General features: G+C 49.8%; 1 protein-coding gene across 6 annotated transcripts in view; it reads left to right on the forward strand.

Moving 5' to 3' along the window:
- Positions 1–20,018, forward strand: part of Atp9a (ATPase phospholipid transporting 9A (putative)) — a 110,445-nt gene that overhangs the window by 939 nt on the left and 89,488 nt on the right. Inside the window, exon 1 of one of the 6 annotated variants that reach the window (XM_016007613.3) lies at positions 6,644–6,928. The exons of 4 other annotated variants lie outside the window; for them this stretch is intronic. In XM_016007613.3, the coding sequence (XP_015863099.1) occupies positions 6,909–6,928 (20 nt within the window). In that variant the 5' untranslated portion in view covers positions 6,644–6,908. Of the gene's footprint in view, positions 1–6,643; positions 6,929–6,999; positions 7,166–20,018 lie in introns of those variants that run through there. One more of the 6 variants, XM_076571104.1, reaches the window with a different exon arrangement.

The raw sequence follows: 20,018 nt of genomic DNA on the forward strand, positions 1-20,018 counted from the left end.
CCTATTCCATTTTACGGAGTGGGAAACGGAAACGGAAGGACTGGGGGGTGGGGGCGGGAAGGTGCTGGAACAGGGTTCCCAGACTTCCTGCCTGCACTTCCTGCGGGGGCTGTTTGTGTTTGTTGGCTTTCTTATTGTTTTGGGTTTTGGTGGTGCTAGGGATCAAACCCAGGTCCTCGAGCCTGCTAGGCAGTCACCTTATCACTGAGCTACGCCCCCCAGGCCCCCAAAACGTGTGTTTCTATGAAGACAGTTCGTTAGAGCTCTGCTTGGAACCCCACCCCCAGCCTCCGCAATAAATATTTTAATTAATTAAATTGGTGTACAGTAACGTGCCGTGGTTGATTTGTGCAAGGGCTGGACCTGTCTTAGACAAGATCTGCGTAATAGGTGTGGGCTTCCCAGCTGGGCAGGTGCAGGGGGTTCCCCCGGGCAAACTTAACGCCCATTTAAGTCTTTGACGTGAGAATCTGGGGTCTGTACTGTGGCCACTGGGTCCACAGATGCAGCCACCTGCTGACTGATGAAATGTGAACAAATGGAAATCACCTGCGTCCTGAACATGTCAGCATGCCCTCCGTGGTCCGGTGTGATTATGTAGTGTTTACATCGTATTGGGCGCCATACAGACTATAAAGGAGGGTGCTATGGGCTCTGTGGGAGTGTGTGCGGCCTTTTGTGAGTGCCTGGGCACCTTCAATTTTATACTTGCCAGCGGTCTCATGCACGCTCTGGAGGCTGCTTCTCGGCAGGTTGGGCTGGGCTCAGGCTCGGCTCTAACACTTGTTTCTATCTTTTATTTGAGTCGGGGGTCTCACTGAAATTCTCCTCTTGGTTGTGAATGCACTCTGAGCCCAGGAGGGACTTAAAACTTGTGATCCTCCTGCCTCAGCCACCCTAGTAGATTAGCTGGGAAGACAACTCTGTGCCACCAGGCCTGACTTTTGTCTTTCCAAAGGCCTTATAATTGGAAGTCCTTGTTGAGAAGCCCTTGGCCAGCGCATGACAGAAGAATTCGAGGGGTAATTTAAGAGTCATAGTTCATAGGACGAAATATGCTCTGATTTTCAGAGGCCTAGAGGGAGTGGAGCAGATAATTTTTTAAAAAATATATTTTATGTGTCTTGGTGTTTTGCCATGGTGCCGCCGGTGCGTCCCTTGGAACTGGTGTTACAATTGTGAGCTGTCATGTGGCTGCTGGGAATTGAACCTGGATCCTCTGGAAGAGCAGTCAGTGCTGTTAACCGCTGAGCCATCTCTCCAGCCCAGGAGGGCAGATAATTTTATATCTACAAAAATTAGTTGAGCTGGACAGTGGTGGTGCACACTTTTAATCCCAGCACTTGGCAGGCAGAGGCAAGCAGATTTCTGTCAGTTCGGGGCCAGCCTGGTCTACAGAGTGAGTTGCAGGACAGCAGAAAATCCCTGTGCCCCAAGACAAAAAAACAGAAAACAAAAAATCAGTTGGATATGGTGGCAAATGTCTATAATCACAAGTGGATATCTTGTGAGTTTGAGGCCAAACTGGTCTATGTCGTGAGTTCCAGACCAGCCAGGACTACATATCGAGACCCAGTGGAGATGGCTCAGAAGGGAGAGATGTTTGCTGCTGAGGCTGATGGCCTGTGCTTGACCCCTGTGGCCTACAGGTGGGCAAGGAGAACCAGCTCTAGCAGACTGTTCCCTGGCTTCTGTTCTACACACCTTGGTGTTCCTCTGCACCCATACACAACACAAAGTAAATTGTTTTTATTTTGTTTTATTTAAAGACTGACTTAGAGGCTGGAGAGATAGCTCAATGGTTAAGAGCACTTGTTGCTCTTGCAGAGAACCCAGGTTGGATTCCAGTCACCTACATGGTGGCTCACAACCATCCATATATAACTCCAGTTCCAGGGGATCTGAAGTCTTTTTCTGACTTCTGTGGGTACCAGGCCTCTGGTCCTCATAAATACTAGCAGGAAAAACATTTGTGTACACACACACACACACACACACACACACACACACACGCACACGCACACGCACACGCACACAAATGAAAAATAAAGATTGATTTATTTTTATTTTACATGTATGGTTGTTTTGCCTGCATGTATGTATGTGTACTAGGTGTGTGCAGTGCCCTTGGAGGCCAGAAGAGGGCATCAGATCCCCTGGAACTGGAGTTAGTGATGGTTGTGAGCCAGCATGTGGGTGTTGGGGATTGAACTCAGGACCTCTGGAAGAGCAATTAGTGTTCTTAACCTCTGAGACATCTCTCTAGTTCTCCCAAATAAATAATCGTTAAACAGTTCTACTTGAGTGTGGGATCCTAGGCTGTGGAGTCCATTCACTTCCTAGAGTAACATGGATTCCGATTTGAGTCCTGAACCTGAAAGGCTTGTGCTGGCTTGTGGTTCCCATATGTAGCCTGCATTTTTGGGAGTAGCAATGTCAAGGTGAGATTTTTTTTTTTCAAAGATTTATTTATTTTTAAACTAGAATGGTGGCCCACACCTTTAATCCCAGCATTCACAAGGCAGAGGCAGGCAGATCCTTGTGAGTTCCAGGCCAGCCAGGTCTCAAAAATGTGTTTTAATTTATTTTATTTTATGAGTGTTTCCTTGCCCACATCTATGTACACCATATGTGTACAGTGCCTGTGGAGGCCAGGAGATGGCGTCAGATTGTCTAGAACTGGAGTTACAGACAATTGTGAGCCACCACGTGGGTGCTGGGAATTGAACCCTGGTCCTCGGCAAGAACAGCTAGTGCCCTTACCACTGAGCCATCTCTCCAGCCCCATAGATTTTTTTTTTTTCATCTTCAAAGTAGAGATAACAAAAACTAAGCCAGGCAGTGTGGCATTTGCCTGTAATTCCAGCATTCGGGAGGCAGAGGCAAGTGGATCCCTGAATTCCAGGCCAGCCTGGTCTTTACAAGGAGTTCTGAAACAGTCAGAGCTGTTACACAGAGAAACCCTGTCTTGAAAAAACAACCAACCAACAAATAAAACAACACAAAAAAATTAAATATATTTTGTTGGTTTGTTTTGAGACTTAGCCCAGGCAAAGTTCTCACTGTAAGCCCGCAGTAGACCTCAGGTGTTGCCTGGGTCTGATGGTAGCACACAGGTGTTTGCATGATGTTTACCCCGGTGTGGGGTGTTCAGGATACTCTTCTGATAATTCTTTATTTATTGAGACAGGGTCTTACTGTGTAGCCCCGGTATCCTGGATCTCACTCTGCAGACCAGGCTAGTCTTGAAATCACAGAGATCGGCCTGCCTCTGCCTCCTGAGAATGCTGAGATTAAAGGTGTGTGCCACCACACCCAGTTAATGTGGTGCTGGGAACAGAGTCCAGGGCTTCCTGCCTGCTAAGCAAGCAACCACAAACTGAGTTGCATCCCCAGCGTATCGGGTGTTCTTTTGAGAGGAGAGGGCCACTGATGGTGGGGAATTCAGAAATATGTGACTTGATAGTTGGTATATAGACGTGTTTCATCAGAGAGGTGCCACATGTGAGACTGCAGGAAGGCCACGGAGCTTGGGTTTCTGCTGACCCTAGACTAGCTGTGATATTTGATGTGTTGTTTGGAGACAAGGGTGTTCTGGGTATGACCTGGGTTCAAAAGAAGAGCTCATGATACAAGTGTATGTGTATTTTATGTATGTATATATTCTAACCCAGTATTTTTGTACTTGAAAAAAATGAACAGCTGAGCATTTGGCTGAGCAGCATACAGGAGGCCTTGAATTCAATCCTGGTACCACATAAAACCAGATATGATGGAGAATGTCAGTGATCACGGCTCTCTGGAGAGAGTGGCAGGAGGGTAGATCCACGGTTATTGTCAACTAGGTAGTGAGTTCTAGATTAGGCCAGGCTATAGAGTAAGTTATCTTGTCTCAGGAAATGGGTAAGGAGGCACCCTGTGGATAGAGCACAGTTGGTGGAGTACCTAGCATGCATGAAGGCCTGCCTGGGTTCCACCCCCAACATTGCATAAACTGAGGCATAATGGCACCTGCCTGGCATCCCAGCGCTCTGAGAATTCAGACAGAAGGATCCAGAGTTGGTCATTTCATATATATTGCAGCCTGAGCTTGTCAGACCCTGTTTCAGAAAAAAAAGGGGGTCGGACTGGAGAGATGGTGTAGAAGTTAAGAGCGTTGGCTGCTCTCCTGAGGACCAGAGTTCCGTTTCCAGGGGCCTGTTTCCAGGTGGCTCCCATGGTCTGTGACTCCAGCTCCCACGCCTTTGGCTTCCACAGATGCCTGCACTTACGTTACATATCCGCAGACATACACACATACACACAAAAATAAATAAACATTCCAAAAGTAAGCGAGGGTGTGCTGGCTAATTTTTATGTTAACTTGACACAAGCTAGAATTATCTGAGAGGAGGGAACCTCAATTGAGAAAATGCCTCCATAAGATCCGTCTGTAGGGCACTTTCTTAATGATTGAGGAGGGTGGGCTCAGCCATTGTGGGTGGTGCCATCCCTGGGCTGGTCCTGGGTTCTGTAAGAAAGCAGACTGAGCAAGCCATGGGGAGCAAGCCAGTAAGCAGCACCCTCCACAGCTTCTGGAGGGGAGCTCTGGAGTCAGCTCCTGCCTCCAGGTTCCAGCCCTGCTTGAGTTCCTGTCCTGACTTCCTTCAGGATGGACTATGATGTGGAAGTGTAAGCCAAATAAAACCTGACTTGCTTTTGGTCATGGTGTTATGTCACAGCAACAGAAACCTTAACTAAGGCAGAGGGCCAGCGAGATGGCTCAGGCACCTGCTGCCAAGCCTGGCCATCTGAGTTGGGGTCCTGTGACCCATGTGAGAGACAGGAGAACCGACTCTCGACTGTCCTCGGACATCACGCGTGCATGACCTTGGCACAAATCAAACACGTTCTTTTTCTTTTGAGATAGGGTTTCTCTGTGTAGCCTTGGCTGTCCTGGTCCTGGTACTCTGTAGACTAGGCTAGCCTTGAACTCACAGAGGTCCGCCTGCCTCTGCCTCCCAAGTGCTGGGATTAAAGGTGTGTACCACCACCGCCCCGGCTAAAGGGTTTCTTTTTTGGTAGGTTTCTGTGGTCAAGGTGTTTTGTCACAGCAACAGAAAAGTGACTTAACACAGTCATTTAAAGAAACATTTTAAGTTAAAATAAAAAAAGAAAAGATGCCATGTGGCTGTCTGGTGATAAGGGACTGGCAGGTGCTTGGCGTGGGGCCTTCTCGGAAGCTGGGAAATGACTCTCCTGGAGCCTTCAGAACTGCAGCACAGATGCGGACTTCAGTCCCCACTGGACCCCTCCTGGGCTCTGGACCTTCAGGGCTGGAAGGGAATAGGTGTGCATCATGTGAACCACTCACTTGGGAGTTGATCACAGCCACACAGCGATGCTAAGAGGAGACCTTGGGCAGTCTCTCTGGGGCTGCCCATTACGGGGTGCTGCTGGGGACTCTGCTGGGGGTGAGGGTCTCAGGCTTCTGCAGCTCAGGATTCGAACCACCTGCCTTCAGCTCAGTACAGTGGGGCAGGGGTAGGAGTCAGGGGAGGGGGAGTGACAATGTTTATTTAAGACCCAAAAGGTATCCTGGACCAGCCAGCACAGGGGCCTTAGATGTTTATGAGCCTGGGTGAGGTGTCAGACAAGCCTGGCCAGGAGAACGGCCCAGCCTTCCAGTGCCCCTCAGAGCCCAGTGACCCTCAGAGCGGAGGTTCCTGTTTTTGTTTTTGTTTGAGACAGGGTCTCATGTACCCCAGTTTGGTTTTGAACTTATTAGGTAGCCAGGGATGGCCTTGAACTTCAGTCGTCCCGTTTCTTCCTTGAAACACTGGGGTGCAGGCATTCATACCATACCCCGCTTAAGCTGTGCTGGGGATAAAACGCAGGATGTGCACATGATACTCCCCAGCATTGAGCACGACACTTTTAAAAGATAAAGTGCATCTTTAAAACTGCCTTATTAAAACAAACAAAACCAAAATCAAATCAAAGAGCTGGGCGGTGGTGCCACACGCCATTGATCCCAGCACCTGGGAGGCAGAGGCAGATGGATCTCTGAGTTCGAGGCCAGCCTGGTCTACAGAGTGAGTTCCAGAGTAAAAAAAAAAAACCATATTTAAGTAGCTTATTGTTATTTTTATTGTTGTTGTTTGTTTTATGCTGTTTTGGTTTTGGGTCCTCCCCCCGAATTTTTTTCTTTTCATTAGGTAGCCCTGGCTGACCTGGCCAGTCTGTCTCTGCCTCTCAAGTGCTGGGATTAAAGGTTATAGGTGGGTACCACCCACCCAGTGGGATTTCTTTGTAAAGGTTTTTTTTTTAGTTGCGTGTGTGTGTGTGTGTGTGTGTGTGTGTGTGTGTGTGTGTGTGTGTGCGCGCGCGCACAGGTACCTGCAGAAAAACCTCAGAGGTAGAGACGGGATTACAGGCTGTCTGACCTGTGTGCCTAGCATTCTTTATTCACTGTGATGTTTCTCCAGCCATGTTGTGGCCTTTTTTTGAGACAGGGGCTCTTGTAGCCCAGGCTGGCCTCAGGCTGCAGTGCTGCAGCGTGTTGGGATTGCAGCTGTGAGCCATCACACCCGCAGTGTGTTCAATGAGCCCCTTTGTTCAGTGTGCAGAGGGGTGGCCGTCATGCCTTCTGTTCAGGGCTGTGTTTGGGGAGGAGTCTCGGCAGCCGGCTGAGGTCTAGAGCCTCGATCCCTTCCCGTCGCCTTCTCTCATTCGGGTTGAGGTGTCTCTGGAAGGGCTCTGTGCGTTCTTGGGTACAAACAGTGGGAAGAAGTCTTGGCAGCAGGCCATCAGGAAGTCACCTGGCTGCCCTCTGCCAGCTCCTCTTGTGCCATCCGCTGCCAGTCACAGAGTCCTGCCCTCTGCCACTCCAGGAGACCGGATGCGCCTGTCCCTGTGGAGACCAGGGGATGTGTGATTGCCAGCCCAGGTAGGGCCCAGGGGGAGGGGTAAAGGAAAGTCCTTGGTGCCAGTCCCGAAGGAGACGAACCACTGCGATTTGACATTGACCCGAGCCACAGTCGCAAGGAGTCGGGTGCTGAGCAGCCTGTGTTTGGACCTTCGGCTGCTCACAGAACACCGAGTTCTCTTCATATCTGCTCAAGCTCAGTCACGGACAGGAAGTGCCTTCCGCTTCAAGTGAAGTGGACTTTGGTGTTTGTTTGCGGTTTGTTTTGAAACAGGGTCTCCTCAGCACTTGGGGTGGGGGTTGGGGTTTGGGGGAGCACTCACTATGCAGTCCAGGCTGGCCTTGAATTCAGAATTCACAATGTGCCTCCACCTCCGCCTCCTGAGTACTAACTAGCATTGCGGGTGTGTGCCAGTGGTGTTGTGTTTTGAGGAGTGCCAGGGATTGAACTTGGGGCCTTGTGCATGCCGGGCAAGTGCTGTACTCATGAGCTGTAGCCTGCCCCTGGGGCTTGGTTCGATTTTTATTCTTGTTGTTTGTTTTTTGAGACAGGGTTTCTCTGTGTAGCCCTGGCTGTCCTGCAGCTCTCTGTAGACCAGGCTGGCCTTGAATTTGGAGACCTGCCTGCCTCTGCCTTCCAAGTGCTAAGATTAAAGGTGTGTGCCACAACATCCAGCTTTGGTTTAGTTTTGAAAGAAATCGTTTTAACCAGGCAAGAGGTGCACATCTATAATCCCAGCACCGGGGAGGTGGAGGCAGGAGGATCAGGAATTCTAGGCCAGCCTTGGCTATATAGTGAGTTCTAGGCTAGCCTTGGTGACATAAGACCTTGTCTTAAAAAAGGATTGGTGATAATGTTTTTATGGAATACTGCTAGTTTTTATTAACGAGGGTCTGTTCTGTGATTTGTGTGAATTGATAAGCTCAGTATATACGTGCAAAGGTGGGTCACGGGAGACCCTGAGCTATTATGGGGTTCCCCTGTCTGTGTCCAGCGATGTCTGTTTTCTCTTTGTAGTGGCAGCAGGAAGTCTCCTTTTACAGCATAAGTGAAAGCAAGGGTCATTTGAAAGAGAGCTAGGAGGCCGTCCTAACGCGGGGAGCCGTGGCTGGTGTTCAAGGGACAAGGCAATGGCTCTGACCACAAGGTCCTAGAAGGAAATTCAATAACCTGACTGTGCACAGAGACTAAAAGATGTTTGTGTTCTGTGGACGGATCGTGTGTGTGTGTGTGTGTGTGTGTGTGTGTGTGTGTGTGTGTGTGAGAGAGAGAGACAGAGACAGAGACAGAGACAAAGTCTCAGGTATCCTAGGCCTCCAGTATGTAACCTGGATGGTCTTGAACTCTTGACCCTCACGCCTCCATGTGATTCCTATGTGTTGTGGTTATAGGTGTGCATTAGCATATACCTGGTTTATTTGGTGCTAGGGATGAACCCCAGGGCTTTGTACATGGCAGACAGCCTACCGTCTGAACTATATTCCAGGCGGGTAATCTTTTTATTTATTTAAAAATTTTTAATGTTGTGTATGTGTGCCCGCATGAGTTTACATGTCACACCTGTGTGCAGCAGAGGCCAGAAGACAGCATCAGATCCCCGAAGCTGTAGTTAGAGGATGTTGTGAGCAGCCACGTGGGTGCAGGGATTGAACCCGGCTCCTCTAGGGGTAGCAGGAAGCATCTTAATGTTGCTTTATTTGTCTTAACGGAATTGTAGGGGATTAAGAGAGGAGCTGGAAAGGACGTATGGGGGTGGGGTGAGGCTTCCACTGAGAGCTTCTTTGTTAGCTCTCAGAGACCAGCCCTTGGCTGCTGTCCCTGAGGAAGAGGCAGTGGTGGCAGCATCCTGCCTGTGGCAGGGTCTGGCAGGAGGTGGTCCTGTGGCAGGTTGTGGTGACGAGAGGTGAACTCAAGGCACACTGCTGCATGCTCATCCCCAGCATGCTGATGTGACTGCGGAGTAGGCTGCCCTTTCTTACCTTAGGGAGTGTGTGGTAGCATCCCAGGCCCCACCCACTGGATGCCGGCACCCCTCCAGGCCCCACCCACTGGATGCCAGCACCCCTCCAGGCCCCACCCACTGGATGCCAGCACCCCTCCCCCTCCAACGGGATAGCCAGCACAGTTTCCAGACACTCCCTTTGAGTGGCCCTATTCCTGTTGTTCTTTTAAAGTGTCTCATCCTGTCTTCAAACCAAACCTTGTGGACTCATATCTGGACCATTGTTTTCCACAGTGAGATCAGCCTTTTAATTTAGAATTGAAAGGAACTTTTTATTTTGCTTTGTTGTTACGGTGTTAGGCATTGAACCCAGTGCCTGACATATGTAGGCCAACTCCCTGCCTCTGAACCGCACCTCCATACCCATTCATTCATTCATTCATTTATGGACTTTTTGAGACAGGGTTTCTCTGTGTAACAGTCCGGGCTGTCCTGGAACTTGCTTTGTAGACCAGGCTGGTCTCGAACTCACAGAGATCCACCTGCCTCTGCCTCCCAAGTGCTGGGGTTAAAGTGTGAGCCACCACTGCATCGGCCCCAGGCTTCTTTTTATTTTAACACAGGGTCTCTCTGGATTGTCTAGACTTGCCTTAAGCTCACTTTGTAAATGAGGCTGGCTTTGAACCTGGGATCCTTCTGCTTCAGCCTCCAGAGCAGCTGGGGTAACAGTCCCATGCCTGCAGGTCGGCTATATTAGTAGGGTGCGTTGAGAAGTGGCGTGGACTATATTGTATCCCCCATCCCCAGATTCCCATATAGAAACCCTAATTTTGAGTGTGACCATATTTGGAAGGCCATTAAAGAAGTGATTAAGAGCCAGGTGGTGCTGGTGCTGGTGCTGGTGTTTTTAAACCCAGCACTGGGGACGCAGAGGCAGGTGGATTGCTGAGTTTGAAGCCAGCCTGGTCTACAGAGAGAGTTCCAGGACAGCCAGGGCTACACAGAGAAACCCTGTCTCAAAAAACCAATTAAAAAAACAAAAACAAAAAACAAAAACCTAACAAAAAAAGTGATTAAGATAAAACATGATAAAGCTTGTACTCATAAATAAAAACAAAACAAAATACGGGCTGTTGAGATGGCTTTAGTGGGTAGAAGGGAGTCTGATGACCTGAGTTAGGTCCCAGACCCATGTGAAGAAGGAGAGAATGGAGTTCCGTCTCCTGACTCCACGTGAGTGCTGTGACAAGCAGGTGCCCACTAACCCCCTCCCCTGCCCCCAAGATAACTACCTAACAGTGTGACAAAGAGCAAGATGGTTGGGTGGCCTCGATCTGGCCTGGCGACACTGAGAATGAACGAGGAAATGCCACAGGGGGACCCAGCCACCTGCAAACCACTGAGGCCCCAGAGGAAAACAAGTTGTAGCTACCTTGATCTTAGATTCATGGCCATCAGAATTGGGCAGGATACACTTTTATTATTTAATGTCTAAACTTATAATAATTTATTTAACTTTATTTGAAGTGTACATGGCTGTACACTGGTGTGAAGGGGTCATATCTCTTGGAACTGGAGTTACAGACTGTTGTGAGCTGCCGTGTGGTTGCTGGGAATTGAACCCAGGTCCTCTGGAAGAACAGCCAGTGTTCCTAACCCTTGAGCCATCTCTCCAGCCCAAGCTCAGTCCAGTTTTAAGAGCTTCCTGTGAGTATGTTGCAGGGGCTATGAGATGGCTCAGCAGATGAAGGCGCTTGCTGCCAAGGCTGATGGTTTTGAGTTCAATCCCCAGTACCCCTGTGATGGTAGGAGAGAACCGACTTCCTCAAGTTGTCCTGTGACCGTTCCTGTTCCATGGTTCCCATACCCCTCCTTCCCCCAACATTAAATAAACAAATAAATAAAAATGTAATGAACTTCTGATCATACTGCTTCCCCTCCTGAGTGCTGGGGTCACAGACCCACACCACCACTTGGGTTTTGTGGTGCTGGAATTGGAACCTAAGGCCTCGAGCATGCTGGGTAAGCGTGCTTCTGAGACTCTCAGTACCACCAGGCTGACCTGGTAACACCAGCAACTCCACGTTCTCCAGAAGTGGTCTGTTTTGAGACCTAGTATTGATCTGCATCCCATAGATCTGTACCCCGTGAGTGATGTTTATGTTAATGAAAGAGAAAGGATAGAATATTTCAATGTTTATTCTCAACCTGATTTTTATTTGTCTTAACTGATGAAGCTACTTTATGTTCTGAGTGTCTGCATGTATGTCTGTGTACTACATGTGTGCAGTACTCACGGAGGCCAGAGGAAGAAGGCAGATCCCCTGGATATGGAGTTACAGACGGTTGTAAGCCATCTTGTGGGGACTGGGATCTGAACCCTGGTCCTTGGCAAGAGCAGCATATGCTCTTAACTACTGAGCATCTCTCCAGATCCTCCTCTCACTCTTCAAAATGAAATCATTGACTTGGAACACACTTTAGATTTTTTGTTGTTGTTTGTTTTTCAAGACAGGGTTTCCCTGTGTAGCCCTGGCTGTCCTGGAAACTCACTCTGTAGACCAGGCTGGCCTCACAGATGCATCTGCCTCTGCCTTCTGAGTACTGGGATTAAAGGTGTGTGTCATCGTGCCCAGCTAAGTCTTTAAATTAAAAAACAAAAAACAAAAAAAAACAGCAGGAGGGCGGTGGTGGTGGTGGTGGTGGTGGTGGTGGTGGTGGTGGTGGTGCACACCTTTAATCCCAGCACTCAGGAGGCAGAGGCAGACGGATCTCTGTGAGTTCAGGGCCAGCCTGGTCTAGAGAGTGAGTTTCAAGACAGTCAGGGCTATACAGAGAAACCCTGCCTGGGGGCGGGGGAGGGGGGGACGGGACACCCAAACAGACAAAAAATTTTTTTCTCAGCACTTGGGAAGCAGAGGCAGTTGTTCTCCATGAGTTCAAGGCCAGCTAAGTCTACATAAGACCCTGTCTCAAAAACAAAGCAACAACACACCAGCCTTATTCATAACACGTATTGCATATGCCTCTTCATACAAAGGCAAGTATAGAAATAACATTTGCCTAGCATGTGGGAGAGGCTGGATTCAAGCCTCAGGAACAGCAACCAAACAAGTACCCCAAACTCAGATAACAATAGCCACAAACCCAGGTAGAGTGAAGCAGAGGGAGACAGTCGGCAGTGGGGGTCCCATGGTGTCTGATGAATTTCAGGTTTGTTTTTGAAACAGAGTCTTATTCCATATCCCAGGTTGGCCTTAAAATTATGGTAATCCTCCTGCCTCAGCCTCCAGAGTACTGGGATTACAGACATGTGCCACCATACCCTGCAGCAAATGCCTTTTTTTTCCGTTGCTTTTAAGACAGGGACTCACTGTGTAGCCTGGCTTGCCTCAAACTTAGAGCAGCTCTCGTGCTTCTGCCTCAGAGGGCTGGGATTACAAGTACGCACATCATACTTGGCACAAATATTTGAAACAGCATTGTGGAGGCTGTGGGCGTGGCTCAGTGGTAGAGCATGTGCTCAGCCAGGAACCAGGCCTTGAGTTCCAGCCCTAGGGACTGAAAAGGAAAAAAAAAGGGGTGGGGGGCGGGTGGGGGGAGTGGGGGGGGGCGCTAGTGTTTCCGGTTCTCGGAAGCAGAACGTTGTTGCATTCTCCCAGGTTGGTTGCGGCTTTGGTTCTGAACTCTGTGGTCCAAAGCACAGTGACAGCCGGGACAAAGCGGGGAAGGGTTGAGGAGAGAGGCCTCTCTTGTCTGGGTAAGGCAGCCCAGCCCAGCGACACGCTCTGGTTCTGTACACCATCTCATGGAAGGCCAGCCAAGGTGTTCCAGTCTCCTCCTTCTGCACATGCACCCAAAAGGCAACTGAAATTTATAGCAGTGCACTCAGACTAAAAATAGCCCCGTGACTCACGCGTTCACGCACTCCGTAAATATTTACTGCGCACAGACTCGGTGGCTGGCAGCACCAGCGCTGGGGACACCAGAGGCAGACTCCGGCCGGCAGCAGCGCTTGTGTGCGCTGAGGCGCATCACGTGGCCGTGGCCGTGGCCGGGCAGGCTGGGTGAACCTGGAGTCTTAGGTGCCAGGGCCTCTGTCCCAGGTGTGTAAGGCTTGTCTAGGGACTCCATGTGGTCCTGCTGCTTGGTGCCCCAGCAAAGCGAGGCTTGCAGGGCTCAGAGCACCAGCTCAGGTCTCTCAGCACTGCGCACTGCAGCCGCCCAGGCTTCCTAGCCTGTCTGTTTCCTTCTCCTCCTCCCTTTCCTTCCCTCTCTTCCCTTTCTTTCTTCTCCCCCACCTCCACCCCCATTCCGTAGCTCTTGTTTCTAGGCAGACGGGCAGGTTGCCAGCGTCTTCTCCGAGGCCTGGATCACAGATGGCAGACTGAGCCCACACCTGCCTGGTGACTGAGGTGCCCTCACGGCCACCCCAGCTGTGGCTTCACAGCTATAGCATAACCGAAATTCCCAGCAGTCCCTAACCCAGTGCTGAGCCTTTGGGACATAGTCACAGATGTCCCTCCTGAGTAGCAGTGGGGGCTAGAATGAGGGTCTGTGGGATCAGAGCCTTGATAAGAGAGAGCCCTGCATTGTGAAACCACAGAGGAGCTGTGGGACCAGGAAGACCACACCCCAGAACTGTACTGAGAACCCCCAACTCCAGGGCCCCAGTGGGATGTTTTGCATTAAGGCGGGGCTTCATATAGCCTAGGCTGGCCTCCCCCTGTCCTCATCTCTCACAGGATCTTAGATTATAGCTCTGGGGCATTTCACCCAGCTTCCCAGTGGGGTTTTTAAATAGTAACTCTTCCCTTTGGGAATGAAAGTGATAATTCCTATTGTAGGACAGTTAATGATGTAGTGCCTAAATTATTATCACCACTTTGTGGTGCTAAGGGTTGGAATCCAGGGCCTTCGCATGTGCCACACAAGTGCCTCAGCTCAGAGTTATGTAAAGTTCAACCTTTAAAAAAAAATCTGTGTGCACACACACGCGAGTGCACACAGTGTGTTCTGTGGAGGACTGAAGAGGGCATTGGGTCCCTGGAGCTGGACTTAGAGGCAGTTGTGAGCTGAGGATGTGTGTGTTTCAGCCTGCCATTGTTAACACTCAGGGTTGTTTCCCTCCCATGAGAACCTTCCAGGAACGACTAGTCAGTGGTTTAATTCAGCTTGTTTTTACTCTTGTAAATTATAGTTCTTCTTTGTTTGCTTGTTTTCGAGACAGGGTTTCTCTGTGAGTCCTGGCTGTCCTGGCACTTGCTCTGTAGACCAGGCTGGCCTCGAACTCAGAGATCCACCCGCCTCTGCCTCTTGACAGCTGGGAAAGGCGTGCACCACCACACCTGGCTCCTTTATGTATTTTTTAAATTAAAGAACAAATATATATTATGTTATGTGTAGTGGTACATGCCTTTAATCCTGGTATATAGGAGACAGAGGCAGGCAGATCTCTGAGTTCGAGGCCAGCCTGGGCTACATGATGAGACCTTGTTTAAATAAATAAATGAAATTTTTATTGTTGTTGTTGTGGGGACAGAGGAAGTGTGTGCCCCGGTGCTCAGGTGGAGGTCAGAGGACAGCTTTGTGGTCTTGGTTCTCCTTCCACCAGAACATGGTTCTGGGGACCGAACAAGTCATGAGGCTTTGTGGCAAAGGCCTCTACTTACTAAGCCATCTCGGGGAACCTTGTCTTTGGAGGAATTTTTATTGGCCATATTCTCAAGTCACTAGATGCTCAAGGGGATCTATCTTTATTTTAATATGTGGGTTTCTGGAAGGTTCTGCAAAAGCCTGAATTTCCCTATATTTGAGGATTAGGACCAATCCTAACCCTTCTCCAGGGGCTGTTTGATGTGAATGCTCTGTAGTCTTTGTTGGGTGACCTTGACTTGGGACAGGTTGAATTCAGGAGACTGACCATTCAGTCTGTGTTTGTTGAATGAGTAGAGCTTTGTGTGGTCTTTTTGAGACAGGGTTTCACTATGTAGCCTAGGCTGGTCCCAAAGCCACCATCAGGGCTGGGATGACAGGTGTGGGTGACAGTTTGTCACCACAAGCTGGTGTGGATAAGAGGGCCGAGTGTGGTCATGTCTGGCTTGCCTGAAAAGGGGGTTTGTTTGTAGCATAGTTGGAACCCCGGGGCCAGTGTCCCTGGCAGCAGGAATGATAGCATTCTGCCTGCTGAAGGTGCCTGCACACTAAGCTGGCTTTATGCTCAAGTCCTGCCTGGCCTGACTCCTGGGTGCAGCCCCCCTGGGATTAGGTGCAGCGTCTCTGTGGCCTTTATTTTGTTTTGGAATGTGGCATGCAGGAAAGATGACCTTGAACTCCAGATCCTCCTGCTTCAGCCCCCTAACGTGAGGGCATGGCATGCACCACCACCTGACTGTACAGGGCTTTGGCAACCTTTCCTGTGGCCTTGCTGAGGCTTCTCTGTGCCAAGGCCCCGCCCATGGTGCAGCGGCACTGTGACAGTCCTCGTCCCCATGGGAGCCGCGGAAGGAGGAGGAAAGTTCATAGGGAGGGGCCCATCTCCCAAGGCCCAACTGGCTTCAGAGACCACGTGGTCAAACAAGACTGTGGTTCACGTTTGGGAAGCGCTGTCTATACCCATGACCTAGAGAGAGTGAGTTCCCCTCTGAGAAATGGCCGAGGTGAACACCGCTGTGCATTGTTGTTGTTTGGGATTTTTATTTTACATTAAAAAAGCAAGAACAGGATTTGACTTCTTTTTGTTATGTGTGTGGCTGTTTTGCCTTCACGTATGTATGTGTACTGCATGCCTGGTGTCCAGGGAGGTCAGGAGAGTGGATCAGATCCATGGGAACTGGAGCTGCAGAGGGCAGGGACGGGGCAGGCTTACAAGGGTGCTGGTCATTGAATTCTGGTCCCTTACAACAGCCCTGAGCCATCTCTCCAGCCCGTTTGTTTTTTTTTGAAACTTGGTCTCACTAAGTAGCTGTAGCTGGCCTGGAATTCACAGAGATCCCCTGCCTCTGCCTCCTGGGTGTTAGAATTAAAGGCTTGCGTCACCACACTGGCTGTTCTGTGTGGGTTTTTTTTTTTTTTTTTTTTTGAGACATGATTTCACTGTGTAGTCCAGCCTCACCTTGAACTTGTAGTGATCCTCCTGCCTCAGCCTTCCCGTGCTGGAAGGAATGGGTGACGGTGTGTATTATCCATGGACCTTGAAACTTGGAACCATGGGTGCACAGAAGTGGTGTTAATGACTGTGGGGGAGGGGGTGGGAGCTAGTGAGACAGGGCTGCTGCTGGGGGGTCCCTGGTGTGTGTCCTGCATGTGTCCTTGGGTTCCTTCCAAAGTCGTCAGTCTGGGAGCTCGAGGCAGTACTTCAGAGTGGAGCGGCGTGGAAAAACTCGACCATGGCCTGTCTCTGCCCTTCCCAGTTTGGACTTTGTGGGAAATAGTTTTTCATGGGCAAGAAGGGTTGGCTGGAAGCCACGCACGGTCGCCCAGAGGCTGGAGGACTCACTGGTATGCATGGAGCTCGCACTTAGGCGACGTATCAACTGTTTTTATTGACTGTTTTGGTGTCCACGGGTACCTGGATTTCTTTTTTGTTGTGTTGTTTTGAGGCAGGGTTTTGTGTAGCCAGGACTTGAACTTACTACGTAGCGTACGCTGCCTTGAGCCCTTGGTCCTCCTGCCTCTACTGCCCACGCTGGGATCCCAGTCACGCCCCGCCACCCTTGGCTGGTGCTGGCGATTTCTAGGTCCCCGCTGTGCCTCGTGCTGGGTGTGGGCTGCATGCTACACCTGTTCTACAGCCTGTGTGACCCAGTGGCCTAGATCAAAGGGGAAGTACAGTAGGAGGAACTGCTGGTGCCCAGGGCCTGTGAAAGCCTGGGGGAGTTCATCCTCAACATGGGCAGGACAGACACGCCTGGCACCTGCCATGGTGGAGGTGAGTGACCCACCCGAGAGCACGTGGTGAGATAGGGGTGGTGGGCTTTGATTTATTTTACAATATTAGGGACAGAACCTAGAAACCCATACATGCCGTGCAAGAACCCGGCCGCTGAGATACCTCCCTAGCTTCTTATTTATTTTAAAATTAATTTATTTTTAAAATAAGTCACTTATTTTTATATGAAAAACACATACTAGCCACAGATTCACACAAAGGTGCAGGAGTGTATGCACATCATAGGTGATGTTCCTGTCACCCCTTGTTGGTTACCCTGTGCTGCGGTGTTATTTTGGAAAACACTTGGAATCATCTGCTAATAACCACATTTATTTTTGCATCTATATAAATATATAGGTGCACATACAATTTTCTTGCTATTCTGAGGTTGGAACTTCTGTCTTGCATACAATGGGCAGATTCCGTTTTGTTCTATTTCTATGTAGCCTTGGTTGACCTGGAATCTGCTATGTAGACCAGGCTGGCCTCGAACTCACAGAGATCCTCCTGCTTCTGCCTCCCAAGTGCTGGGATTAAAGATGTGTGTTACCCTAGCCCAGTTTTTATTTTTTTAAATAGGTGTGTGTGTGTGTGTGTGTGTGTGTGTGTGTGTGTGTGTGTGTGTGAGAGAGAGAGAGAGAGAGAGAGAGAGAGAGAGAGAGAGAGAACCCGCACCCGCACCCGGAGCTTGAGTTACAGGCCATGAGCTGTCCAGTGTTGGTTCTGGGAACCGAACTTGGCTCTTCAGTGAGAACAGCACACGCTCTTCCTGGCTGGACCATCTCTCTAGCCCCTTAACTTTCATCATTATGGTAGTGCACGTGCCATGGCGTGCATGTGCAGGTCAGAGCACCACCTTTGGGAGTCAGTCCTCCTTCCGTGGTGGGTCCCGTGCTTTTCAGCTTGAGCTTTAAACGCTTTTACCTGCTGAGCTGCCTTGATGGTCGCTGGCTTTACATTTTAATCTGGTTCAGAAGCTGTTGCTATCAGGCGATGACAGAGTTATTTTGTGAAAAAGTTTCTCTTTTTTCTTTAAATCGTGAAACAGCTCATAAGATATTAGGCCTGGAGGGAGGAAGGCTCAGAGGTCAAGAGCACTGGCTGCTCCTGAAGAAGCCTGGGTGTGCTTCCCAGCACCCACATGGCGCTTTACAACCACCTGTGACTACTTCTAGGGGATCCAGTGCCCTCTTCTGGCTTCTGCTGGCACCAGGCACACACACAGTGCTTTTACATACATGCAGACAAACAGAACATGCATGCACATAACATAAATCTCAGAAAGACTGCCCATAGTCAGACATGGTAGTGCATAGCTTTAGTCCCAGCACTCAGGAAGCAGAGACTGGCAGATCTCTATGAATTCAAGGCCAGCCCGATCTACATAGTAAGTCTAGGCCAGACCGATCTACATAGCGATCCTGTTTCCAGCAAACACACACACAACAAGGAGAGCCTGTAATTAATTGAATTCCTTAAGCACTAAGTGCTCTTCTATACCGTGGACATAATCCCAAATTCTCAAAGTAGTTCCTCACGACAGGACTTCTCCTTCATAAAGGCCAGCTGGATCACAGATGAGTGGTCCAAAGCCCACTGTCAATGTTGACCTGGGCAGGAGTTGGCACTTGGGTGTGTTTGGCTTGAAGCCTTACCCTGCCTACAGGGCCCATGCGCCTTGGGACTGTGCCCGACCTTCAGCTTCTCACTCTTAAAGTGCTCTGCCTTGTGGCTACCTCCCAGTCTATCTAGAATGTGGGACAGATTTTGTTGTTCGGTTTTGCTTTTTTTTTTTTTTGGTCTGGTGGTGGTGGCACATACCTTGAATCCCAGCACTCAGGCGGCAGTGGCAGGCAGATCTCTGAGTTCAAGGCCAGCTTGGTCTACAAATTGAGTCCCAGAACAGCAGCGACTGCTACACAGAGAAACCCTGTCTTGAAAAAAAAATCACTGTTGTAGCAGGTGGCAGTTCCCTTTGGTGTTGAAGCACCCCAGCCAGGCTGGGGATGCAGCTTTGTCCAGGGAGTTCTTGTCTAGCCGTGAGGCCCCACACTGGATCTGCAGTTCAACATAAACAGGTTGGTGGCACGCGGGAATCACCCCAGCATTTGGAAGATGGAGGCAGAGGACCAGAAGTCAAAGCCATCATCCTCTGTTACACATCTTAGGATGCGTGAGACCCCGTCACAAACAAAACAAAGTAACAAAACCAAAGCGAAGTGTGGGCTTAGGCAGGAGGGCCATGAGTTGTGGTCAAGCCTGGGCTATAAAACAGATCATGAGTCAAGCACACCCACAAACAAAAGAAAGTAGAAGTAGATCCATAGGTATTGTGAGCTCCTGACTTGGGTCCAGATCAGCCAGGCACCGGTTCCATGCCTTCTTCTGCCACTCGGTAATGGGTGACACAGAGCTGTGGTGTTGGTGGGTTCTCCGTCTGCTGTGACGGAGGGATGTGCTAGCCCCTGGCTTGTGCAGTTGTGAGCTGTAAGTGAGAACATGACTTTCCTCAGCTTTCTGGAGAGTGCACATGTCCAATCCACAGCATGTTGAGGGTCTGCACAGATCCCTGTAGGCCCCCACTGGGACCGCCCGCATCTGGTCCTATGTCTCTGTCCTGTGTGCTTGGACAGAGGCACCAGCCTCCAGACGATTTCCTGATTCACATTCTCCCTCCCTCCCTCTGCCCTTCCCCTTCCCTTCCTCCCTCTGCCCTTCCCCCTCCTTCCCCCTTCCCCCTCCCATTCTTGTCCACCACAGCATCTTTTCTGCCTAGCAACCAAGATGACTTCTTTTTTTAATTGGGGTGTGTGTGTATTTACATTTATTTGTATGTGTAGGGCTTGTGCACACCACAGTGTGTGTATGTAGGTCAGAGGACAGCCTATGGGAGTCAGTTTTCATCTGTGATGAAGTCCAGGAGATTGAACTCAAGTTCTCAGACTTGGTGGCAAGCTCCTTTACCTACTGAGCCATCTCACTGGCCCCAGAGTGATCTTTTAAGAATGTAAATCAGGAGGCTGAGGAGATGGCTCAGTGGTTAAGACCATCGACTGCTTCCAGAGGACCTGGGTTCAGTTCCCACAACCACATGGCCGCTCACAACTGTCTGTTACATCAGTTCCAGGAGATCCAGTGCCTTCTTCTGACCTCCTTGGTCACTACATATGTGTGGCACGTGTGCTCCTACATGAGTGCCCACAGAATACTCATACACATATAATAAATCCAAAAT

This window comes from Peromyscus maniculatus, chromosome 4 (genome assembly GCF_049852395.1).
Source record: "Peromyscus maniculatus bairdii isolate BWxNUB_F1_BW_parent chromosome 4, HU_Pman_BW_mat_3.1, whole genome shotgun sequence".
NCBI lineage: Eukaryota > Metazoa > Chordata > Mammalia > Rodentia > Cricetidae > Peromyscus > Peromyscus maniculatus.